This window comes from Stegostoma tigrinum, chromosome 3 (genome assembly GCF_030684315.1).
Source record: "Stegostoma tigrinum isolate sSteTig4 chromosome 3, sSteTig4.hap1, whole genome shotgun sequence".
Classification (NCBI taxonomy): domain Eukaryota; kingdom Metazoa; phylum Chordata; class Chondrichthyes; order Orectolobiformes; family Stegostomatidae; genus Stegostoma; species Stegostoma tigrinum.
Genome location: NC_081356.1, coordinates 5,306,314 through 5,327,996, shown reverse-complemented (window position 1 = coordinate 5,327,996; position 21,683 = coordinate 5,306,314). Strand labels below are relative to the sequence as shown.

Genomic DNA, 21,683 nt, shown 5'->3' with positions numbered 1-21,683 from the left:
TACTACATGGTGTTTTTCACAGCATGGGTCTCTCTGCCAGACCTGTCAAGAGTTCAGTGTGTGAAATTGAACATTATTCCCACTGGCAATATGCCACACAACTTCTGTGAAACAGTATGTTGCAAAAGTGGGTAATGATAGGTAATAAGTTTTTAGAAACCTCTTTAAGTAAAGCATATATGACTAATTACACTGGAATAATTCTTTGTATGCAGAAATAAAGACTATGATACACATGTCTGCTAATGCTCTTGTGTTTACCATGGTAGTCATGATTTTCCTCAACATTTCCCTCTTCTGATCACAGTTGTATGCCAGCAGTTATTGCCTATCCCTAGTTGCCCTTGAGAAGGTGGTGGTGAGCCGCCTTCTTGAACCACTGGAGTCCATGTGTTGTAGGTTGATCCATAATGCCCTCAGGGAGGGAATTCTAGGATTTTAACCCAGTGATAGCGAAGGAACGGCAATATATTTCTAAGGCAGGATGATGAGTGATTTAGAGGGGAACTTGCAGGTAATGGCATTGCTTGGTGTTCCAATGGTGCCCTTATCCTTCTAGATGGAAGTGGTTGTGGTTTAGGAAGGTGCTGCCTGAGGATCTTTGGTGAATTTCTGCAGTGGGTTGCTTTGTCCTGGATGGTGTTAAAGTTCTTGAGTGTTGATGGAGCCTCACTCATCCAGACAAATGGGGAGTATTCAATCACACTCCTGATTTGTGACTCATATATGGTGGACGGACTTTAGGGAGTCATGATATGAGTTACTCCCTGCAATATTCATAGCCCCTGGCTTACTCTTGTAGCCTCTGCGTTTAAATGGCAAACCCCTTTTAGTGTTCGGTCGATGGTAAGACGTTAAGACGGTAAGACTCCAAGACGTTATAGTGGAGCATTATGTGAAAGTCATGCTACTGAATGTCAAAGAGTTTCTTATTGCAGATGGCCATTGTGTAGCATTTGTATGGCACAAATCTTACTTACCACTTTCCAGCCAAAGTCTGAATATTGTTCACATCTTGTTTCTTTTGAATATGGATGGCGCTGAACATTGTACAATCTTTGGCGAACATCCCCACTTCTGACCTTGTGATGGAGGGGACGTCATTGATGAAGCAGCTGAAGATGGTTGAGCCGAGGACACTACACAGAGGAACTCCAGCAGAGATGTCCTGGAGCTGAGATGATTGACCTCCCACAGCAACAACCATCTTCCTACGTACCAGCTATGACTCCAACCAGTGGAAAGTTTGCCCCTGATACACATTGATTCCAGTTTTGCTAGGGCCCCTTGATGCCACACTCCATCAAACATGACCTTGATGTCAAGGGTTGTCACTGTCACCCCACCTCTGAAATTCAGATCTTTTAACCATGTTCAGACCAAGGCTGTAATGAGATCAGGAGCTGAGCGGCTCTGGCAGAACCCAAACTGGGCATCACTGAGCAGGTTATTGCTGAACAGGTGCTGCTTGATAGCGCTGTTACTGACACCTTCCATCGCTTTACTGATAATGGCGAGTAGGCTGATGGGATGGTAATTGGCCAGAATAGTCATGACTGCTTTTGTGTCCTGGATGTACCTGGGCAATTTTCCCCATTGTCAGAAAATTCTGATGTTGCAGTTACGGCGGAACAACTTGGCTAGGGGAGTGGCACGTTCTGGAGCTTCAGTTCTATCGTCGGAGCGTTGTCAGATCCCATAGCCTTTGCAGTATCCAATGTGTCCAACTGTTTCTTGATATCACATGAAGTGAATTAAATTGGCTGAAGACTGGTATCTGTAATGCTGGGGTCCACTGTAGGAGGCCGAGATGGATCATCCATTGAGCGCTTGTGGCTGAAGATTGCTGTGAATGCTTCAGCCTTATTTTTCACACTGATGCACAAAGCTTATCAGAAATTCTGACTTACTCTTTGAATTAGCCAAACATAAAGGATTTTGTGGAAATATATAACTGATCTGACAAAGCAGGAGTTAACCTTCATCATGAAATAATATTATGGTTATTCATAGATACTTGGAATAATTTCTAGATACTTGGAATTTTCCCTTTCAAAAGAATTTCTATGCGATTAACATACTAGCATCAATTTTACATTTGGAAAATAATAAAGATGTTAAAAACGTAGATAAACCAAAGAACAGTATATGTTGGAAATCTGAAGCAAAAACAGAAATTGTGGGAGAAAGTTGAGCAGCATCTGTGGAGACAAAGCAGAGTTAACACTTCGAGTCCAAAGGCACTAAATGTCCTTCACTCACTCCCCACACCCCAGACCCTGTCATGACATGGGCTGCCTCCAGCATAGCCAACCCATTTTAGTCCCCATTAACAGCTTCTCTTTCCCCCTGGTTTACTACCATCCATCCCTTTGACTGTCTAACTGTTGTTCTTTCTCTTTGGGCACCACCTCTGCCTATCCACTCTCTCCTCTTTGCCTCCACTATTCCCCACCCTTATCTTTAATACACATACTACTTGTCCCATCTGCCGTCAGTTCTGAAGTAAATCACTGGACCAAAACGTTAGCTCTGCTTTCTCTCCACAGATGCTTCCAGACCTGCTGAGTCTCTCCAACAACTTCTGTTTTTGTAGTGAAGGTATTTGTTGCTTTAACAAAGTGTAAGTGATTTTTGTACTGCATCTGCATGCTCCGCTTCGACTGTTGCAGTTAGCTAAATGGAGCCTAACACACAGAAAAATACTTCAAATTAGCAGCATGCCTTATCTGATTGTGTTATCTATGTATGGAGCCTATTTGAAGGCTACTTTGCTTCAGATATCACAACTAAATTACCCTGATAAAACAGGCAGTTGTCTCCAAACAGTTTTCATCATGAAGATTTTCAATAATCCAACTTTGGGAAAAGAGAACATCCCTCACTTCACTTCTTTCATCTTCTCCAAACTCTAGAGCTCAGACAATCACACAGTGCAGACAAAGTGCTGAAATTGTATTTCTATCAGACGTGCTCCAGAGGTGCATGTTGCTGTGTATAACATATTGCAGGAAGGCCGCTTTTTATGGGCATGCAGTGTTTGCTGTCTAGAGCCATTGGAAAGATCAGGACTGCATTACACTGTTGTGTCAAATCTAATCTGCATAAAATTGAACAATAAAAAGGAATTGTCATGGATTAAAGCAATCATTTTATGGCATTATGCTTCCAACATGAATTTCACCCACTAAGGATGTGATTTTGGACAGTTATATTTTACGTTAAAGTTTATGCCTCTTTATATGTCCAGTTGTAAATTCTACACCTGTGTCATTAGGAGCCAGAAAGATTACAAAGCAGGCAAGATAAACCATCACACCCTGATCACAAATCTGAGGGGTTTTAAAGAAAGATAATTGCTGTCTTCATCGTGTTTCAAGTTATCCATCACAGAAAGCAGTTTGGTAACACTCTAATCTACATTGACCTGACAATGTTTCAATTTGGCCAAGCACAACTGATGAAGCTGCTTGGCTTTGCACACAATAAGAAAGCAGTTGGCCTCCTATTCTTGTAGCCAGAGGGGGTACCCATTCAGAGCTCCCTTGAGTTTTCTGAAGGTCATTCCACTGAGTTTATGAGGCCGGTATCTAGTTCCTTTGAGGATTCAATTTTAAAACACAAAAAAATATTACATCTTATTGTATTCTTTAAACAGCATTCCCTAATTTATTAAATATTTGTTTCCTTACAGTACAAATGTAAAATACCACTCTCCCTGGCTACTTCGTCAAGTTGAAACAGATGGTGTAAAGCTCTTGTCATCTTTAACAGCAAACAAAGCTTCAATTTTCATATAATATCCATAACCAAAATTGATTGCCTGTATCTCTACAACAAAGCCCACTTCTCCACTTGCACTGCCGCTACCGCTAAAACACTGATCCATACTTCTGCAGACTCTAAATGTGACTTCTTCCGTGGTACCTGAGTGACACCCTCAATACACTTCAACTCATCAAAAGCTATACAGCCCAAATTTTTATCTTGCATCATGTGCTGCTCCCCTATCACACATCGTTATAGAGATGGACAGCACTGAAACAGACCCTTCAGTCCAACTTGTCCATACTGACCCAATATCCAAAATAAATCTGGCCCCATTTGCCAGCATTTGGCCCATATCCCTCTAACCCCTTCCTATTCATGTACCCATCCAGACGTCTTTTTAAATGTTGTAATTCTGCCAGCCTCTATCACTTCCTCTGGCAGGTCATTCCATACAACCACCACGCTCTGTATGAAAACAATTGCCCCTTAAGTCCCTTTTAAATCTCTCCCCTCTCACCTTAAGCCTATGCCCTCTAGTTTTGGACTCCCTTACCCTGGGAAAAAATCCTTGACAGTTCACCCTATCCATACTCCTCATGATTTTATCAACTTCTATAAGGTCTCCCTTCAGCCTCTGACACTCCAGGGAAAATAGCCCCAGCCTATTCAGCCTGTAGCTCAAACCCTCCAACCCTGGCAATATCCTTGTTCATCTTTCCTGAACCATTTCAAGTTCCACGTCTTTCCTACAGCAAAGTTGTGCCTGATGTTTTACTCAGTCTCTATTATCCAATGTAACTGAATTGATAAATTGTTCCGCCTGACCACAAATCACTTATTACCTTGGACAGCACTCTACTGCCACTTTCTTCAGCCCCACCTCACAGTTGACACTAATCAGCCAGCTGAATGTGGGTTTTTGTACATTTGGAAATGGAGAGTAGCCAGAAGCAATATGAACCTCTTGAAAACAGTTACCAAAGTGCTAACAATGAAAATAAGAAAATGGTAGGCATTTTAAATAAATATTTTTCCTGTTCTTTACCATGACTGAATAGACCAGAAAATTAACCTTTCCCAAAGAAACCATTAACAAATTGGGGAAACGGGCTCAACAGTGTTTACATAAACAAGTTAACAGAAATAGGGAACAATAATAGCATTTAAAAAATAACAAATTCCTGGGATCAAATGATTTCTGCCTTATAGTTTTAAAATATGTAGGTGAGACACTGCAGATGTCCTAACCATAATTATACAAACACTCACAATTCTGGAAATGTTATTTTACTTTGGATAACTATGTATTTTACTTTCCTATTTAAGCAATGTAACAGAGGGCGACCAGAAAGTTATGAACTAGTAAGTGAAATATCTGTTGTTGGGAAATTGCTTGAGTTTACCATTAAGAGCAGGGTGGCTAAACGCCTTGGAAATACTTAGGTAATAAGAAAAGCTAACAGGAATTATTAAAGATAACAAAGTGTGAAGCTGGATGAACACAGCAGGCCAAGCAGCATCTCAGGAGCACAAAAGCTGACGTTTCAGGCCTAGGCCCTTCATCAGAGAGGATAGGTCATGTCTGACAACTGGTTGAGGTTTTTGAAGAGCTGACAAAAATAATGGGACGGGATGTTAATGGGATGCTATCTATACAGATTTCCAGAAAACATTTGTTAATGCTAATAATATGATAATGTTTGCCCAAGTTAAAGCTTATATCTTGGGGGCCAATTATTGACCTGGTAAGGATATTGGCTCAGCAGAAGAGCGAGTCTACGGTGATAGGCATGTACTGTAACTGGGTGACAGTAACAGTATGGTCTCCTGCAAGCACTGGTGTTGAAGCTCCTACTATTCACTACATTCATTAGTGATGGAATGTAATAGTCCACAGCCAAATTTTCCAATGATGCAAAGATAGACAATATTATAAAGGGTGCAGATGAAATCACAAAATTAAAATAAAGTTGATTAAATGAATAAGCAAAACTGTGTAAATTAATTTCAGTATAGACAGATATGGGGCCATCCACATTTGTTCTAAAAAGATAGAATGGGGTATGTTCTGAATAGCCGAGGTAGAAAGGGTAACGATCTGATGAAACTCAAAAGTCCAGACTTGGAGATAATTAAAAATTTCACAAAACATACCACTTTCTCAGAACATTTTTTGACCAAGTTGAGCTCCTATGTCTTCTTTCTATCTCTGCAGCATCTCGTTGTTGCTTCAAATATGATTATTAGATTATATTCCCTACAGTGTGGAAACAGGCTGTTTGGCCCAACAAGTCCACACCACCCCTTGAAGCATCCCACCCAGACCCATCCCCCTATAACCTACACACCCCTGAACACTATGGGCAATTTAGCATGGCTGATCCACTTAGCCTGCATATCTTTGGACGGTAAGAGGAAACCGGAGCACCCAGAGGAAATCCACGCAGACACAGGGAGAATGTGCAAACTCCACACAGACAGTTACCCGAGGTTGGAATTGAACCCGGGTCCCTGGTGCTGTGAGGCTTCAGTGCTAACCACTGAGCCACCATGCCACCCTGATGGTTTTGAAAGCTGCAAATTAGTCCTCATCAAACTACTATGAAATTATAAGTATCAGAGATTTTTCCCTCTCTTTATCTGAAAATTGGAGTCTGTATCTATAGGTAAATTTGCAAAATAATTAAATAAAATAGTCCATATTGTGTTCAAAGCATTACTTGCATGACACCCCCTACAGTCAAACATTTACCAATCCCTTGTGTGCATTATATTTGTGAAATAAATAGACAGTTGATCACATGCATTCAGCATTTTAATTTAGGTACTTCTATCTCCTCTACAATCATGTCAAACCATCAAGTTCTATTCGTAATCTTTGTTGACTCACGTCCATTGTCCCACAGTGAACAATTATCTTAACAGTATTCAAAGGGTATAGTACCTGTCTACTGTGCAGAATCCACTAAAACATATTTGATGGATTGAACCCCACATCCAATACCATTTTGTCAACTAGTGTTTCACAGGCCAGAATACTTCTTAATGTTCCTTATTTTCTTAGTTTCCCGAGCTTAAGGGTTATATTTCTCATTTTCATCCATCAGAAACATGATCAAACCGACTGCATGAGAAAATTCATCAGGAAGATTAGCACTTTACCTGTTTTTAAATAGCTCAGTCTTTTGAGTATAGGAGTTAGGATCCAATGTTGAAGCTGTACAGGACGTTGGTGAGGCCTATTCTGGAATACTGAGCCCAGTTCTGGTCACTCTGTTGTAAGAAGGATATTATTAAGCTGGAGATGGTTCAGAAGAGATTTAACAGGATGTTGCTGAGTATCAAAGTTTTGAGTAATAGAGAAAGGCGGGATAGACTGGGACTTTCTCACTGATGTGTAGGAGGTCGAGAGGTGACCTTATAGAGGTTTATAAAATCATGAGAGTCATATAGAGGGTCTTTTCCCTAGGATAGGGGATTTCAAGATCAGGGGGCATATTGTTAAGTTGAGAGGCAAATGGTTCAAAAAATGACATGGGACGAATTTTTTTACCAGAGGGTGGTTAATGTGTGGAATGAACTTCCTCAGGAACTGGTGGATGTGAATACAATTACAATGCTTAAAAGACTTTTGGATAAGTATGTGGATAGGAAAACTTTGCAGTGTTTTGGGCAAGGAGCAGGCAGATGGGACTAGTTTAGTTTGGGATTACTTTCAGCATGGATTGCTTGAACTGAAGGTATTTGACTGTGCTGTTTGACTCTACAGCTCAATTTTAAGACTTTTCTTATTTTAATACTTGACTCCAACATGTTTTCTAAGATGTCCAGATCGTCACTTTACTCCTTCATGTTTTTGGAGGAGAATCTGCATTTCTGACAGCAGATTCCAATGAAGGGCCCTTCGGAAACGCCAAGCTGTGGTTCCATTCTGAGAGTTCTCCACTTGTGAAGATCTGTCAGAACATGGCAGATCGTGGCCCTTTTTCACAGCCGTCCAATATTATGAAATGTAAAGGTCCTGACAGCAGCTGTCCAATGCTGAGTATCCAATGTTAATGCGAGGTTTAGGGTGCCAGGAGGTAGAGTGCCAGTTGGCTGGGATGGGTGGGGGTTAGCAGATGCCATGTGAGGAGAATGGTGCCTTATGGGTGAGAGGGCAGTGAGTGAGTTCCATATGGCTAGAATAGGGTGCCATGTGGGTTTGAATCACATAGAATCCCTACAGTGTGGAAACAGGCCATTCAGCCCAACAAGCCCGCACCAACCCTTGGAATATTCCACCCAGTCCTATCCCCTCATAACTTACCTAAGCTACTCATCCCTGAACACTACGGGCAATTTAGCACGGCCAATCCATCTAACCTGCACATCTTTTAACTGTGGGAGGAAACCGGAGCACCTGGGGAAAACCCATACAGACACGGAGAATGTGCAAACTCCGCACAGACAGTCACCCAAGGGTGGAATTGAACCCAGGTACCTGGCGCTGAGAGGCAGCCGTGCTAACCACTGAGCCACAGTCCCGTTTGGTATAGTGTGTGAGGATGTCATGGGTTGTGTACCACTTGGGTGGGGGATAAGATGTCGAGGGAACCAGGTAGGTGATGCAGTGTTTAGGGTAGATCAGGGCAGATGAGATGTATGGTACCCGCGGGATGGATGGGGGATTGTGGGCAACAGGTCCTAGGAGTGATAGAAGTCGGGTCTGGCTGTATGGGTAAGGGGGATTGTGATCAGAGACAGATCAGTTTCTGAGTACAGGGCACAGGGTCCAGAGGAGGGGAACAGGAGCATTGGAAGAGAGCAGCAGATCCAGAACCAGAAGAAACCATTATAAGGCATTTCACAAAAGGACGAGAAACAACAAGATGTTTTGGTTTTGACCTTGAAACTTTTTCAAGGTTTTTTTACTTGAAAAGCATCCAAGTGTTTTGAATCTGAAAGCACAGCCTGAGAGTGTGGTGACAGATCTCATTGCGGCTCTCAAACAGGAATTGGGTAATTATCTGAACAGGAGAAACTGTTCAGGGCTACAGGGAAATGGTTGTGGAGTAGGACTTCCTGAGCTGAGTTACGGAGAGCTGGCACAGTCATGACAGACTGAATTGCCTCCTTCTGTGCAATATCCATTCCATAACTCTTCGGCGGTTTCATTTCCATTGTTTTGACTCTACATTGCTTGCTTTTTTGGGCACTTTTAGAAACATTTCTCTCTGAAATATGTCATCTTGCAGACATGTAGCTTTTATGTTGATTGATCTATGCACTCATAAACAGATGACCAAGTTTAGTCCTTTTGGTGAACATAAAAACTATCCAGAATCAGAGAATGCTTTGCAAGCCTGATCACAAAACTCACAGAACAGATTTCATCATAGAATCCCTACAGTGTGGAAACAGACCCTTTGGCCCAACAAGTCCACACCGACCCTCAGAACATCCCACCTATAACACTCCTAATCTACACATCCCTGAGCACTACGGGCAATTTAGCCTGGCCAATCCACCTAACCTGCACATCTTTGGACTGTGGGAAGAAACCAGAGCTCCCGGAGGAAACCCACACAGACACAGGGAAAATGTGCCAACTGCACATGATCACCTGAGGGTGTAATCAAACCCGGACCCCTGATGCTGTGAGGTAGCAATGCTAACCACTGAGCCACCGTGCCGCCCCAAAAAATATGGAACACTTCACAAATTAACATGTCATCCATGTGCAGGGGCCATGCTAATCTTCTCTGTATCGTTCCAATTTTAGTTTATGTGCTGACAAAGCAAGCTTGGTAGCTTTAAAAGAAAATTTTGAATTTCCTAGCCATAAGAATGAAACAAAATTTCACATCTTGCAACTTTTACTGCAACAAGTTACAAAAAGCCCTATTGATTGAACATTTTTTCTTAGAATCTTATATTTTAAACAACAGAAAAGAATACTCCATTGTGAACTGTGACTAGTAGGGTACCGGAAGGGTCAGTGTGTAGGCGCTAGCTGTTTGCAGTGTATGCCAAAGATTTAGACATGTGGACCACATATTAATGTGATTAATATTAATACAATATTTCCAAATTTGGGGATAACACAAAGTTAAGTGGGAATGTTTGTTGTGAGGAAGATGTCAAGTGAATTCAGGAGGATTTGGACAGGATTGGGTTAGAATATGGCAGATGGAATGCAATGAGGAAATGTATGAGGTTATCTACTTTGCAAGTGGAAACAGAGTATTTCTGAAAAGAGAAGAGCCTAGAAAGCGAGGACATACCAAGGGACCTAGTTGTCCTTGTTAATAAGTCACTGTAGGCTAATGCACAGGTGCAACAAATGGAGTGTTAGCTTTTATTGCAAAAAGATTTAAATACAGGAGTTGTGATGTTTTTCTTCAATTATGTAGGAATTTGATTAGATCGCACCTGAAGTACTGTGCACAGTTTTGGTCTCCTTATCTTAGGAAAGATTTTGTTGCTATAGATGGATTTCAACAAAGTACCACCAGATTTCCTACTGGGATGACAAAACAGTCCTATGAAGAGAAATTGGGCAAACCAGGACTGTATTCTCAAGAGCTTCAAAGAATGAGAGGTGCTCGCATTGAAATCTGTAAAATGCATAAAGGCATAGACAGGGTAGATGCAGGTAAGATGTTTCCCTTGGCTAGGGAGTCTAGAACTAGGGTCACACTTTAAAAATAAGACAGATGCCATTTAGATCCAAGATGGCAAGAATTTTATTGATTCAGAAGGTTGACCCTATGGAATTCTCTACAATAGAGGGCTGTGAGAGTCAGTCTTTGAGTATGTTTAAGGTGGTGATTGATAGATTTCTGATTGCTACTGATGTAAAGGGTCATGAAGTTGGGGGCAGGTAAAATGCACTGAAGTGTTTGATCGTTCATGATTACATAGAAATAGTAAAACAGGCTTACTTATTCTAGAAAAGTTGGGAGATTGTGCATTTTGTTTTTTTTCTTTCACTTGTTTAACATAGCTCTTGTTGGAATAATGAATGTATTTTTTCTTACTCCCTTCACCAATTAGTGAGCATGGTTTGTGACAAAGTGCCATTTTTCTACATTACCAGGCTTCTTGTTCCTATGAATGATTAGTTGGAGCGGACAACGCAAAGATGTTTAGCACACTTGCCTTCATTGCCCAGACTAGTGAGTACAGGAGTTTTGGGACATCATATTGATGTTGTACAGGATGTTGGTGAGGCTACTTTTGGAGTCCTCTGTCCAGTTCTGATTGCCCTGTTATTGGAAGGATGTTATTAAATTGTTCAGAAAGGATTTACTAGGACTGGAGGGTTTGAGTAAGAAGGAGAAGCTGGATGGCTGGGCCATTTTTCACTGGACCATAAGAGGTTGAGGGGTGACATTATAGAAGTGTATAGAGTCATGATAGGCATAGATAAGGTGAAAGCAAAGATCTTTTCCCAAGTGTGGGAGAGTTCAAAACTAAGGGATGCACTTTTAAGGTGAGAGGAGAAAGATTTAAAAAGGACCTGAGGGGTAAATTTTTCACACTGGAATGAACTCCCAGAGGAAGTGGTTTAGATGTAGGTACAGTTACAAAGTTTAAAAGACATTTGGATAGGTGCGTAGATAGGAAAGGTTTGGAGGGTTGAGGCTAAATGCAGGCAAATGGGACCGTTTAGTTTGGAAAACTTGGTCAACATGGACAAGGTAACTTGAAGTACCTGGTTTTGTGCGATTCTCTGAATTGTAAATAGGATGATGTAGAAGGACCGAAACATGTAGAACGAGTGCAAAACAGGGTGAAGATGTGTTCTCAATGTGTCCCGATTGGCCATGCCAGCTGGCTTGCCTTCGATAAAGGCAGTTTTCTCCTGTAATAGGACTCAGCTGTAACCTTTTGCAAGGCAATTCACTTCCAGCAAGTGTAGCACTTAATTCATTGCAATTTTCTGTTGAACATTGAGAACAGCTGCCTTTAGTCATGTGCAAATGATGTGTTGTCTCTAAAGCTGATCAGCACTTTTTTCCATTCAGATATTTACATAGAGAGTCAGTATTTTCAATATGTCATTTTGTAATTGTGTATAATAATGTAATAAAATAAATTGACTTCAATTACACTGCAGTGATTTTTCCTGTTTTAGTTGAGCTCTGAACAGGGCTAGAAAACTGCTTTGTTCCAAATTATTTATGAATACTTAAGAATACACTCCAGTCAATTGAGATCACTTTGAGTTTTAATTTATTCTCCCATCACTCATGCAAAGTGTGGCAAAATGCCAGTTTTGATATGTTCAATATTACTTGCCAAGCTCCACTATCTTGGTTAACCTGCTGACTCTACAGTTTACACATACTGTCATGGAGTTGTACAGTTGTACGGAAACAGACCCTTCAGTCCACTACTTTTTTTTGTCATATTTGACAAGAACAACAAAAATAACATTCAACAATTAGGGAGGCTTATCTGATTACTTTGTTTTCTCTTTATAGGTTATTATGGCCAACTACAGACTTTCTACCCTCCTCAGTATAGTGAAGCCTCTAGAAATATATGCCAAGCTAGCCCTCGCAATATGGTGCCATCATTTGAAGACTGTCTACTCCCCACGACTGTGGGACAAGCTGGATTCGATGCCTTCCACAGAGCATTGTCTGTTCATCCCAATTTTCCAGGTGAATGCCAGTTTATTTCCACACAATGCAAAAATGCTGCTGCTTTTTGCATTCCCTAATGACGTGGATGTGCCAGTGTAGGTCTGGGGTGGACAAAGTCAGAAGTCACATGACACCAACGAGTTTATTTGAAATCACAAGCTTTCGGAGTGCTGCTCCTTCCTCAGGTCCAATTGGTGTTGTGTGACTTCTGACTTTATTCACGAATGAGCCGTGAAAGTGTAGCTATATAGAACATAGAAAAGTACAGCACAGTACAGGCCCTTCGGCCCACGATGTTGTGCCGTGGGTTATTCCTTATCCAGAAATAAAATAACCTAACCTACATTCCCCTCAATTCACTGCTGTCCATGTGTATGTCCAGCAGTCGCTTAAATGTCACTAATGACTCCGCTTCCACGACTACCACTGGTAAACTATTCCATGCACTCACAACTCTCTGCGTGAAGAACCTCCCTCTGACGTCTCCTCTATACCTTCCTCCTAACACCTTAAAACTATGACGCCTCGTGGCAGTCAATCCTGCCCTGGGGAAATGTCTCTGGCTATTGACTCTATCCATGCCTCTCATTACCTTGTACACCTCGATCAGGTCACCTCTCTTCCTCCTTCTCTCCAGAGAGAAAAGTCCGAGCTCAGTCAACCTCTCCTCATAAGACAAGCCCTCCAGTCCAGGCAGCATCCTGGTAAACCTCCTTTGCACCGTCTCCAAAGCCTCCACATCTTTCCTGTAAGAGAGCGACCAGAACTGGACAAAATATTCCAAGTGTAGCCTCACCAGGGTTTTGTAGAGCTGCAGCATAACCTCGATCCCCCTGTTACTGAAAGCCAAAACACCATATGCTTTCTTAACAACCTTATCCACTTGGGTGGCAACTTTAAGGGAGCTATGCACTTGAACACCAAGATCCCGCTGTTCCTCCACATTGTCGAAAATCCTGCCTTTAATCCTATATTCAGCATTTAAGTTTGACCTTCCAAAATGCAACACTTCGCATTTATCCAGGTTGAACTCCATCTGCCATTTCTCAGCCCAGCTCTGCATTCTGAAGTGATAATGGGAACTGCAGATGCTGGAGAATCCAAGATAATAAAATGTGAGGCTGGATGAACACAGCAGGCCCAGCAGCATCTCAGGAGCACAAAAGCTCTCTGATGAAGGGTCTAGGCGCGAAACGTCAGCTTTTGTGCTCCTGAGATGCTGCTGGGCCTGCTGTGTTCATCCAGCCTCACATTTTATTATACTCTGCATTCTGAAGCCTGTAATAGCCCTCGATACTATCAATGGCACCTCCAACACTTGTGTCATCAGCAAACATACTAACTCACCCCTCAACCTCCTCATCCAAGTCATTTATAAAAACTACAAGGAGCAAAGGCCCAAGAACAGAGCCCTGCGAGACACCACTCAGCACTGACCTCCAGGCAGAATACTTACCATCTACAACCACTCTCTGCCTCCTGTCAGCCAACCAATTCTGAATCCAGACAGCCAAATCACCCTGTATCCCATACCTCCTGACTTTATGAATGAGCCTGCCGTGGGGAACCTTATCAAATGCCTTTCTGAAGTCCATGTACACCACATCCACTGCTCGACCCTCGTCAACCTGTCTCGTGACTTCCTCAAAGAACTCAATAAGATTTGTAAGGCATGACCTGCCCCTCACAAAGCCATGCTGACTCCCTTTAATCACGCTATGCTTTTCCAAATAGTCATAAATCCTATCCCTCAGAATTCTTTCCAAAACCTTGCTGACCACAGACGTAAGACTGACTGTTCTGTAATTTCCAGGGATTTCCCTATTCCCTTTCTTGAAAAGAGGAACAACATTTGCCTCCCTCCAATCTTCCGGTACGACTCCCATGGAGAGTGAGGAAGCAAAGATCTTCGCCAACGGCTTAGCAACCTCCTTTCTCGCTTCCCGGAGCAACCTAGGATAAATCTGGTCTGGCCCTGGGGACTTATCAATCTTAATGTTTGCCAAAATTTCCAGCACATCAACTTCCTCAATCTTGATCTGTTCAAGCCTATTTTCCTGCTCCTCAAAGTTCTCATTCACAACAAGGTCCCTTTTCTTCGTGAAAATCGAAGCAAATAACTCATTTAGGACTTCCCCCTATCTGCTCAGACTCCATGCACAAGTTCCCTACGCTATCCCTGATCGGCCCTACCTTCTCCCTGATCATTCTCTTATTCCTCACGTATAAGTAAAATACCTTCGGGTTCTCCCTAATCCTTCCTGCCAAGCCTTTTTCGTGCCCCCTCCTGGCCCTCCTCAGTCCACTTTTGAGCTCCTTCTGAGTAAGCCTGTAATCCTCTAAAGCTGTGCTAGACCCTAGCTTCCTCCACCTTACGTAAGCTGCCATTTTTTTTTTGACAAGAAGCACCTCTGTACCCGTCATCCAAGGCTCCTTAATCTCACCCCTTCTTACCTGTCTCAGGGGAACAAATTTATACATCACTCACAACAACTGCTCCTTAAACAGCCTCCACGTGTCTGCTGTGCCTTTTCTGTGGAACAATTGCTCCCAATTGATATGAAGACCTTTTCCCACAGCAATTGCTGAACTACCTATAATGCTAAGACCCGTGACTGCATGTTGCATAAAAGAAAAGGCATGGTCATTTTTTAAACAGTTTCAGTGGCTACATCTGTTGGTTTAAGTTATTGCCTTAATGGAAAAGAGGGAACATCAAGAGCAATAAAGCTTACCTCTAAGACTGGTTGCTGAGGAACATCGACAAAGAATTTTGTGTAAGTTTCTTGACTCTAGGGGTGGAGTGAGATGTTCTAATATTGTAAGTCTGGGTTGAAATATTTAAGTGTGGCCTTACAAAAGGAAAGGGGGAAGTAAAATTAAAGCACTTAAGCAGTTACAAAGAATGAATAAATCGTCAATGATAACAAAAATACAGTATATTCGTGGCAGCAATTTTGCTTTGAATATTCAATTTTTTTCCAGTCTTCCCTGTTGGTTTTCAACATTATATTTTTAATGAAGTTTACATCATTAACATCTGCACCAGCGTTCGCATAATTGTTTTAATTGGAGAAACTTTTATTTCAAAGTGTTCAAGTTGAATAACCACTTCAGCACCTGCTCTGAAATTATCCAAGCCGGTCTAATGAAAATATTGCTGTTATTTCATCCTCACATTCTGTCTACTTTTGATTATACAAAATTAGGCAGAAAACTTAATGTGCCAAAGGTCATTACGTAAAGAACTAAGATGACTGGAAGTACATTAATAATTTTGTAATATAAACAAGTGATTCTAACTGCATCGTGAAATGGCAAAAAAACTGGTTATACTTTCCTTTGGCATTTTGGGATGTTTTCTGACACTTCTTCCACTCAAAGGATTTGGAAAAGCAATTACTTTCAAATGCTAGATTTTTTTTAAAAACAGTATTCAATGCAGATCCCCCTCTGTGATACTAAATTTGTTAGAATTACACAACAAATCAGATTACATTTCCAGCACATTTGCACTGAAATTACAACAGTGGATTGGGAATGGGTGGAAGCGTTTTCCCACAATTTTAAGGAAGAAGGCAAACACTAAAGCAAAAGATGGTACATCTGTCAGTGATTGGTTGCTGAGATTGCTTTCCCCAGCTCAGGAACAGGATTGATTGATCAATTGATTTATTTATTGTCATGTGTGTCGAAACACAGTGAAAAACTTTGTTTACGAGTGGTACAGCAGATCATAGTAAGCAAAGATGTGCAGATCGAAAAGACTTAGACAGAGGCATACAGGTTACACTGCACATGGCGTGCACTAGGTGAGATTAGTGTTAGCAAGATCAGCATTATTTGAGGCCAGAGAGTCCATTCATCAGTCTAATAATGGCCAGGAAGAAGCTGTTCCTGAACATGCTGGTGCGTGTATTCAGGCTTCTGTATCTTCCACCTGATTCAAGAGATTATAGGAGGGCGTTATCAGGGTGCGATAGATCTTTGTGAATTTTAGCAGCCTTTCCACGGCAGTGAGCCATGTAAATGGAGACCATAGCATTTGCTGGAAAATCTCAGCAGGTCTGGCAACATCTGTGAAGAAAAGAAATCAGAGGTAATGTTTCAGGTCCGGTGACCCTTCCCATGCTGTCAGACCTGCTAAGCTTTTCCAGCAACTTTTGTTTTCCTTCCTAATTTACAGCATCCGCACTTCTTTCAGTTTTTACCATGGATGGAAGGTTGGCTTCTGTGATGGCCTGGACTCTGGACACCACCTTGTGTAGTTTCTTACAGTCCTGGGCACAGCAGTTGCCGTACCAGGCCGTTATGCACCCGGACAATACGCTTTCAGTGGTGCAAAGTGTGGAAATTGGTGAGGGACCAAGCCCTCCATCTCCCTTCGGTAGTTTGGCTCATCATTGTTAGATATCCATCCCACTGTGGAGCTGTTGTCAGCAAACGTGTAGATGGCGTTTGTTCAAGATTTGGCAGCACAGTTTTAGGTATACAGTGAGTACAGGCGGGGGCTGAGGACACATCCTTGGGAGGGCTCCAGTGTTGAGTGTTATTATGGAGGGAGTGCAGTTACTTATCCTCAGTGACTGGGGCCAAAGTGTGGGTTGGGGATGGAGAAGTAGGTTTCTCTGATGAAGAAGACTACATTGCATTTAAAACCTATTCTACTGCCATTTGGTAGTATTCTGGCTAGGGTGTCAGTTAGCTTAGTTGGCTGGAAAGTTAGCTTGTAGACAGAGTGACACTGGCAGCTTGGGTTCAATCCCCACACCAGCTGAGGTTACTATAAAAGGACTGCCCCACCCTCTCACCTGAAGCACAGTGACCCTCAGGTTAAACCTCCACCAGTTGTCTGTCTATAAACAGAGAGCAGCCCTATGGTCTGGTTGGACTATGATGATATTGTGTTTTCTATGTTAGGGCTGGTTTATGACCGAACTCCATTTGCTTTGTTACCAGAACCATTAACACTCTGGTTAACAAAAATCTATTAATTTCAGATTGAAATTTTGTCATTGATCTTGCATCAATTGCAGTTCGTGAACCAGAGTTCCAAATTTTTATCATACATTGAGCGACGATCTCTTCTGAAAGCTGTGTTAAACATTTAGACTATACCCCTTCGCCCAACATTCCCCAACTGGTGGATACAGTTTCTCTCTGCCTCACCAATCTGTTCTTCTTAAGAGCTTGAAAACTTATTTCAAGTCAATCAATACCTTTTAAACTTCAGGGAACATGACTTCAGTTTGTTGTAATTTCACCCATGGAGTTCAGAGCTGACAGCTGATGCCTTTCTCCACCGTATGTCTGGGGTAAGAGGGTGTTTCATCACCATGGCATTCCATCCAAACAAAGCCTTTCAATGAGCAATGTTTGCAGAAAATAGAAAGTGAGAGATGCCACTACAGTACCAGACTGAGAGACCTGGCACTGGGAGATGGCGTACTGAGAACCACTGCCTCGTCAGCTCCGCACTCCCCACCAACCCCTCTCCACTCTTGGTACCTTTCCCTGTAACCGCAGTAGGTGCTACACCTGACCCTACACTTCCCCTCTCACCTCCATCCAAGGCCCCAAACAATCCTTCCAAATCCAACAGGCACTTCATCCAACCTCATCTACTGTATCCGTTGCTCTTCCGTATTGGGGTGGCCAAATGCAGACTCGGTGTCGCTTTGCACAGTGTTTCCACACTGTACGTACCAACCCACCCGACCTTCCGTTTACCATCCAGTTTAACTCCACCCCCCACTCTGACCTCCTCCGCTGTCAGAGTGATACCAAACATAAACTGGAGGAACATCACCTGATATTTTGCCTCAATATTGACTTCACCAGCTTCAAAATCTCTCCACCCCCAACCTGTCCATCTTCTGATTCACCTGTCTGCCCCACCCTTTGCACTGACCAACTACAATAGCCCCTAACCTGCATCTACCTATCTCCATTCCACCGAGTCAGCCCCACACTCCTCGTTCTATTTATTTCTAGGCTCCCCTCCCAAGCACTGACAAAGGGTTTCGGCCTAAAACGTTGACTTCCCTGCTCCTTGGATGCTGTCTGAGCTGCTCTGCTTTCCCAGCTCCACATTTATTGACCATTCTCCTGCCCGTGCTGCCTGGGCCCCTGCTCCAAAATCTTCCAAATCTTCATCCTTTTCTGGGCATCCTTCCCCTGTGCCTGGATCCTGACTCAGCCAGAGCTCTCTGCTCTCTGCAGGACTGGCACTGCCTTCGTAGTGGTACAGAGAGGATGGGAACTGCCAGCCTCTGACTGCCTGAGATCTCTCAGTGTCTGCTGCTGTTTGATCCATTGCTGGAAGAATTCTCCACAGCACTCCACCCAGCCCATCCCTCCCCATCTGCATAGCGGGAAGGCCCCTTGTGAAGTGTTACCTGCCAGCATGGACAATACTGAAACTATGTCAGATCCGACAGTCCACGATGGGCACCCCAACTGCTGTAATAGCAAGGGTGGGTGTGGACAAAGAATGCAGTGGGGAGGACAGGGGATCCTGGGGAGGGGAGCATGGGCAAAGAGAGCCTAGGGGAGGAGTGTGTGGGGGAGAGATCTGGGGAGGGGTGTCCAATCTGGAAAGGGGCCTGTAGCTCAGGTATCCCCGATTTCTGCTCTGTTCTTGACCAATGCCTTAACTGGGTGGCCTGCGGATTTATTTTCCCAGCCCTGACCTCCTCTCACTGACCACCAATAACTGGCCACTTCATCTCCTCAGTTTCTGTGACTCCAGCCTTCCGTCAGCCCCCACCCCTGCTGTAAAATTACAAAGCTGTTGGAAGTCAGCCACGAAACAGCAGGACGGTCACCTGCAGAATTTTACACCAGCCCCACTCCCCCAGTTGGTGATGGACAGAAATGTCCTATAACAGGTCTGGTCTTAAGACAGCTCTGTATACTTGAACTTAACTTCAACCTGCTTGTCCTCCAATATAGAGACCAGAATGTGACTGGTATTTTTTGATCCATTTCTGTGCTCATTCATGACATTTTACTGATCTGCACAGCAGAACCCAACCCTTCTGCCGTCCGTCCAATCTCTTTCAGCTCAGCTATTTCTGTTTTGTCACATTTTAGTAAGTATCTTTTTTGAGTTCCACCTCAGCCCAAAGAAAATCACATCAAACATTGAAAATTATGTGTCACAGTTCTGGCACTGTGTTCCTCATCAGCTTGAACCCATTGTGTTGAGAAGGCTCTCGATCTGACTCAAAGATAATAAAATGTGAGGCTGGATGAACACAGCAGGCCCAGCAGCATCTCAGGAGCACAAAAGCTGACGTTTCAGGCCTAGACCCTTCATCAGAGAGGGGGATGGGGTGAGGGTTCTGGAATAAATAGGGAGAGAGGGGGAGGCGGACCGAAGAGGGAGAGAAAAGAAGATAGGTGGAGAGAGTATAGGTGGGGAGGTAGGGAGGGGATAGGTCAGTCCAGTGAAGACGGACAGGTCAAGGAGGTGGGATGAGGTTAATAGGTAGGAGATGGAGGTGCGGCTTGGGGTGGGAGGAAGAGGTGGGTGAGAGGAAGAACAGGTTAGGGAGGCAGAGATAGGCTGGACTGGTTTTGGGATGCAGTGGGTGGAGGGGGAGAGCTGGGCTGGTTGTGTGGTGCAGTGGGGGGAGGGGGCGAACTGGGCTGGTTTTGGGATGCGGTGGGGGAAGGGGAGATTTTGAAGCTGGTGAAGTCCACATTGATACCATTGGGCTGCAGGGTTCCCAAGCGGAATATGAGTTGCTGTTCCTGCAAACTTCGGGTGACATCATTGTGGCACTGCAGGAGGCCCATGATGGACATGTCATCTAAAGAATGGGAGGTGGAGTGGAAATGGTTTGCGACTGGGAGGTGCAGTTGTTTATTGCGAACCGAGCGGAGGTGTTCTGCAAAGCGGTCCCCAAGCCACCCCTTGGTTTCCCCAATGTAGAGGAAGCCACACCGGGTACAGTGGATGCAGTATACCACATTGGCAGACGTGCAGGTGAACCTCTGCTTAATATGGAAAGTCATCTTGAGGCCTGGGATAGGGGTGAGGGAGGAGGTGTGGGGGCAAGTGTAGCATTTCCTGCGGTTGCAGGGGAAGGTGCCGGGTCTGGTGGGGTTGGAGGGCAGTGTGGAGCAAACAAGGGAGAGTGGTCTCTCCGGAAAGCAGACAAGGGTAGCATCTGGTAGGTTTTACTTGAACATGGAGAGATATGACATAGGCTCTAAAACAAGAAGGTGCTAAATATTTAGCAAGCTCAGAAGCAGAAAGCAATAGAGTAATTAGGATTAAGGTAAAGGACCCCCAGATTGTGGGTAATTATAATTCAAATCAAGAAAGGTAGCCTACAGGCATTTAAAATCTTAAGGTTAGTATTAGTATGTAGTACAGAAAATCGCTTTGCACTGATTAAATCTGATGGTGACTTCTTTTATACGTTCACTTGCTCTGAGATGGAACAGTTAAACTTTTGCCTCATTAGCTGCATATGTGGCAGGTAAATAGGGAGTTGATTTCACTTATCCAATCCATTATTCAGCAGAAATCTGCTTTCTTTGTGCTGTTATACAGGTAAATACTGTGGAATATGATTCTACCCAGCTTTACAGGAGCGGTTAAGAAGTGCCACTGAACGCAAGCATTGGGCTTGTTTTGTTTTTGTTCGGAGACGTTGTTACACAAGTGTTGTGATGTACAGTGTAAAGAGAAAAATGAAGACTTGTGGCAGCTTCCAATCACTCATAACAGCAGAAACACAACAGGAGCATAGAATGTGCAAGAGGGAACTGAAAAAGATTAGGAGAGATGAAAGGAGACGTGAAAAGGCGACTAGCAAATAAAACAAAGGGAATTGCTAAATTGTTTTACATATAGAACATAGAACATAGAACAGTACAGCACAGAACAGGCCCTTCAGCCCACAATGTTGTGCCGACCATTGATCCTCATAAATCCTCATATACATTCAGGTAAAATAATAATGAAGGAATGTGTAGGGTCTGTTAAATATCAAAGTCACATGACACCTGGTTACAGTCCAACGGGTTTATTTGAAATCACAAGCTTTCGAAGCGCTGCTCCTTCGTCAGTTGAAGTGACTTAGCGACTCTCTAAGAGACTTTGCCTGATGAAGGAGCAGTGTTTTGAAAGCTTGTGATTTCACATAAACCTGTTGGACTGTAGCCTGGTGTCGTGTGATTTCTGACTTTGCCCCTAGTGCAACACTGGCACCTTGCCATTAAAGATCGCAGGAATAATTTGTGCATGGAACCAGAGGATGT

General features: G+C 43.2%; 1 protein-coding gene and 1 non-coding gene across 5 annotated transcripts in view; one reads left to right on the top strand and one right to left on the bottom strand.

Moving 5' to 3' along the window:
• Window positions 1-21,683, top strand: part of glis3 (GLIS family zinc finger 3) — a 551,634-nt gene that overhangs the window by 510,708 nt on the left and 19,243 nt on the right. For all 4 annotated transcript variants that reach the window (XM_059642762.1, XM_048528094.2, XM_048528092.2 and 1 more), the window contains exon 10: window positions 12,243-12,425. In XM_059642762.1, coding sequence (XP_059498745.1) covers window positions 12,243-12,425 — 183 coding nt within the window. The remainder of the gene's footprint in view (window positions 1-12,242; window positions 12,426-21,683) is intronic.
• On the bottom strand, window positions 9,453-9,555 carry LOC125451361 (U6 spliceosomal RNA). Its single transcript, XR_007247277.1, has one exon. It is a non-coding gene; the product is annotated as a U6 spliceosomal RNA (small nuclear RNA).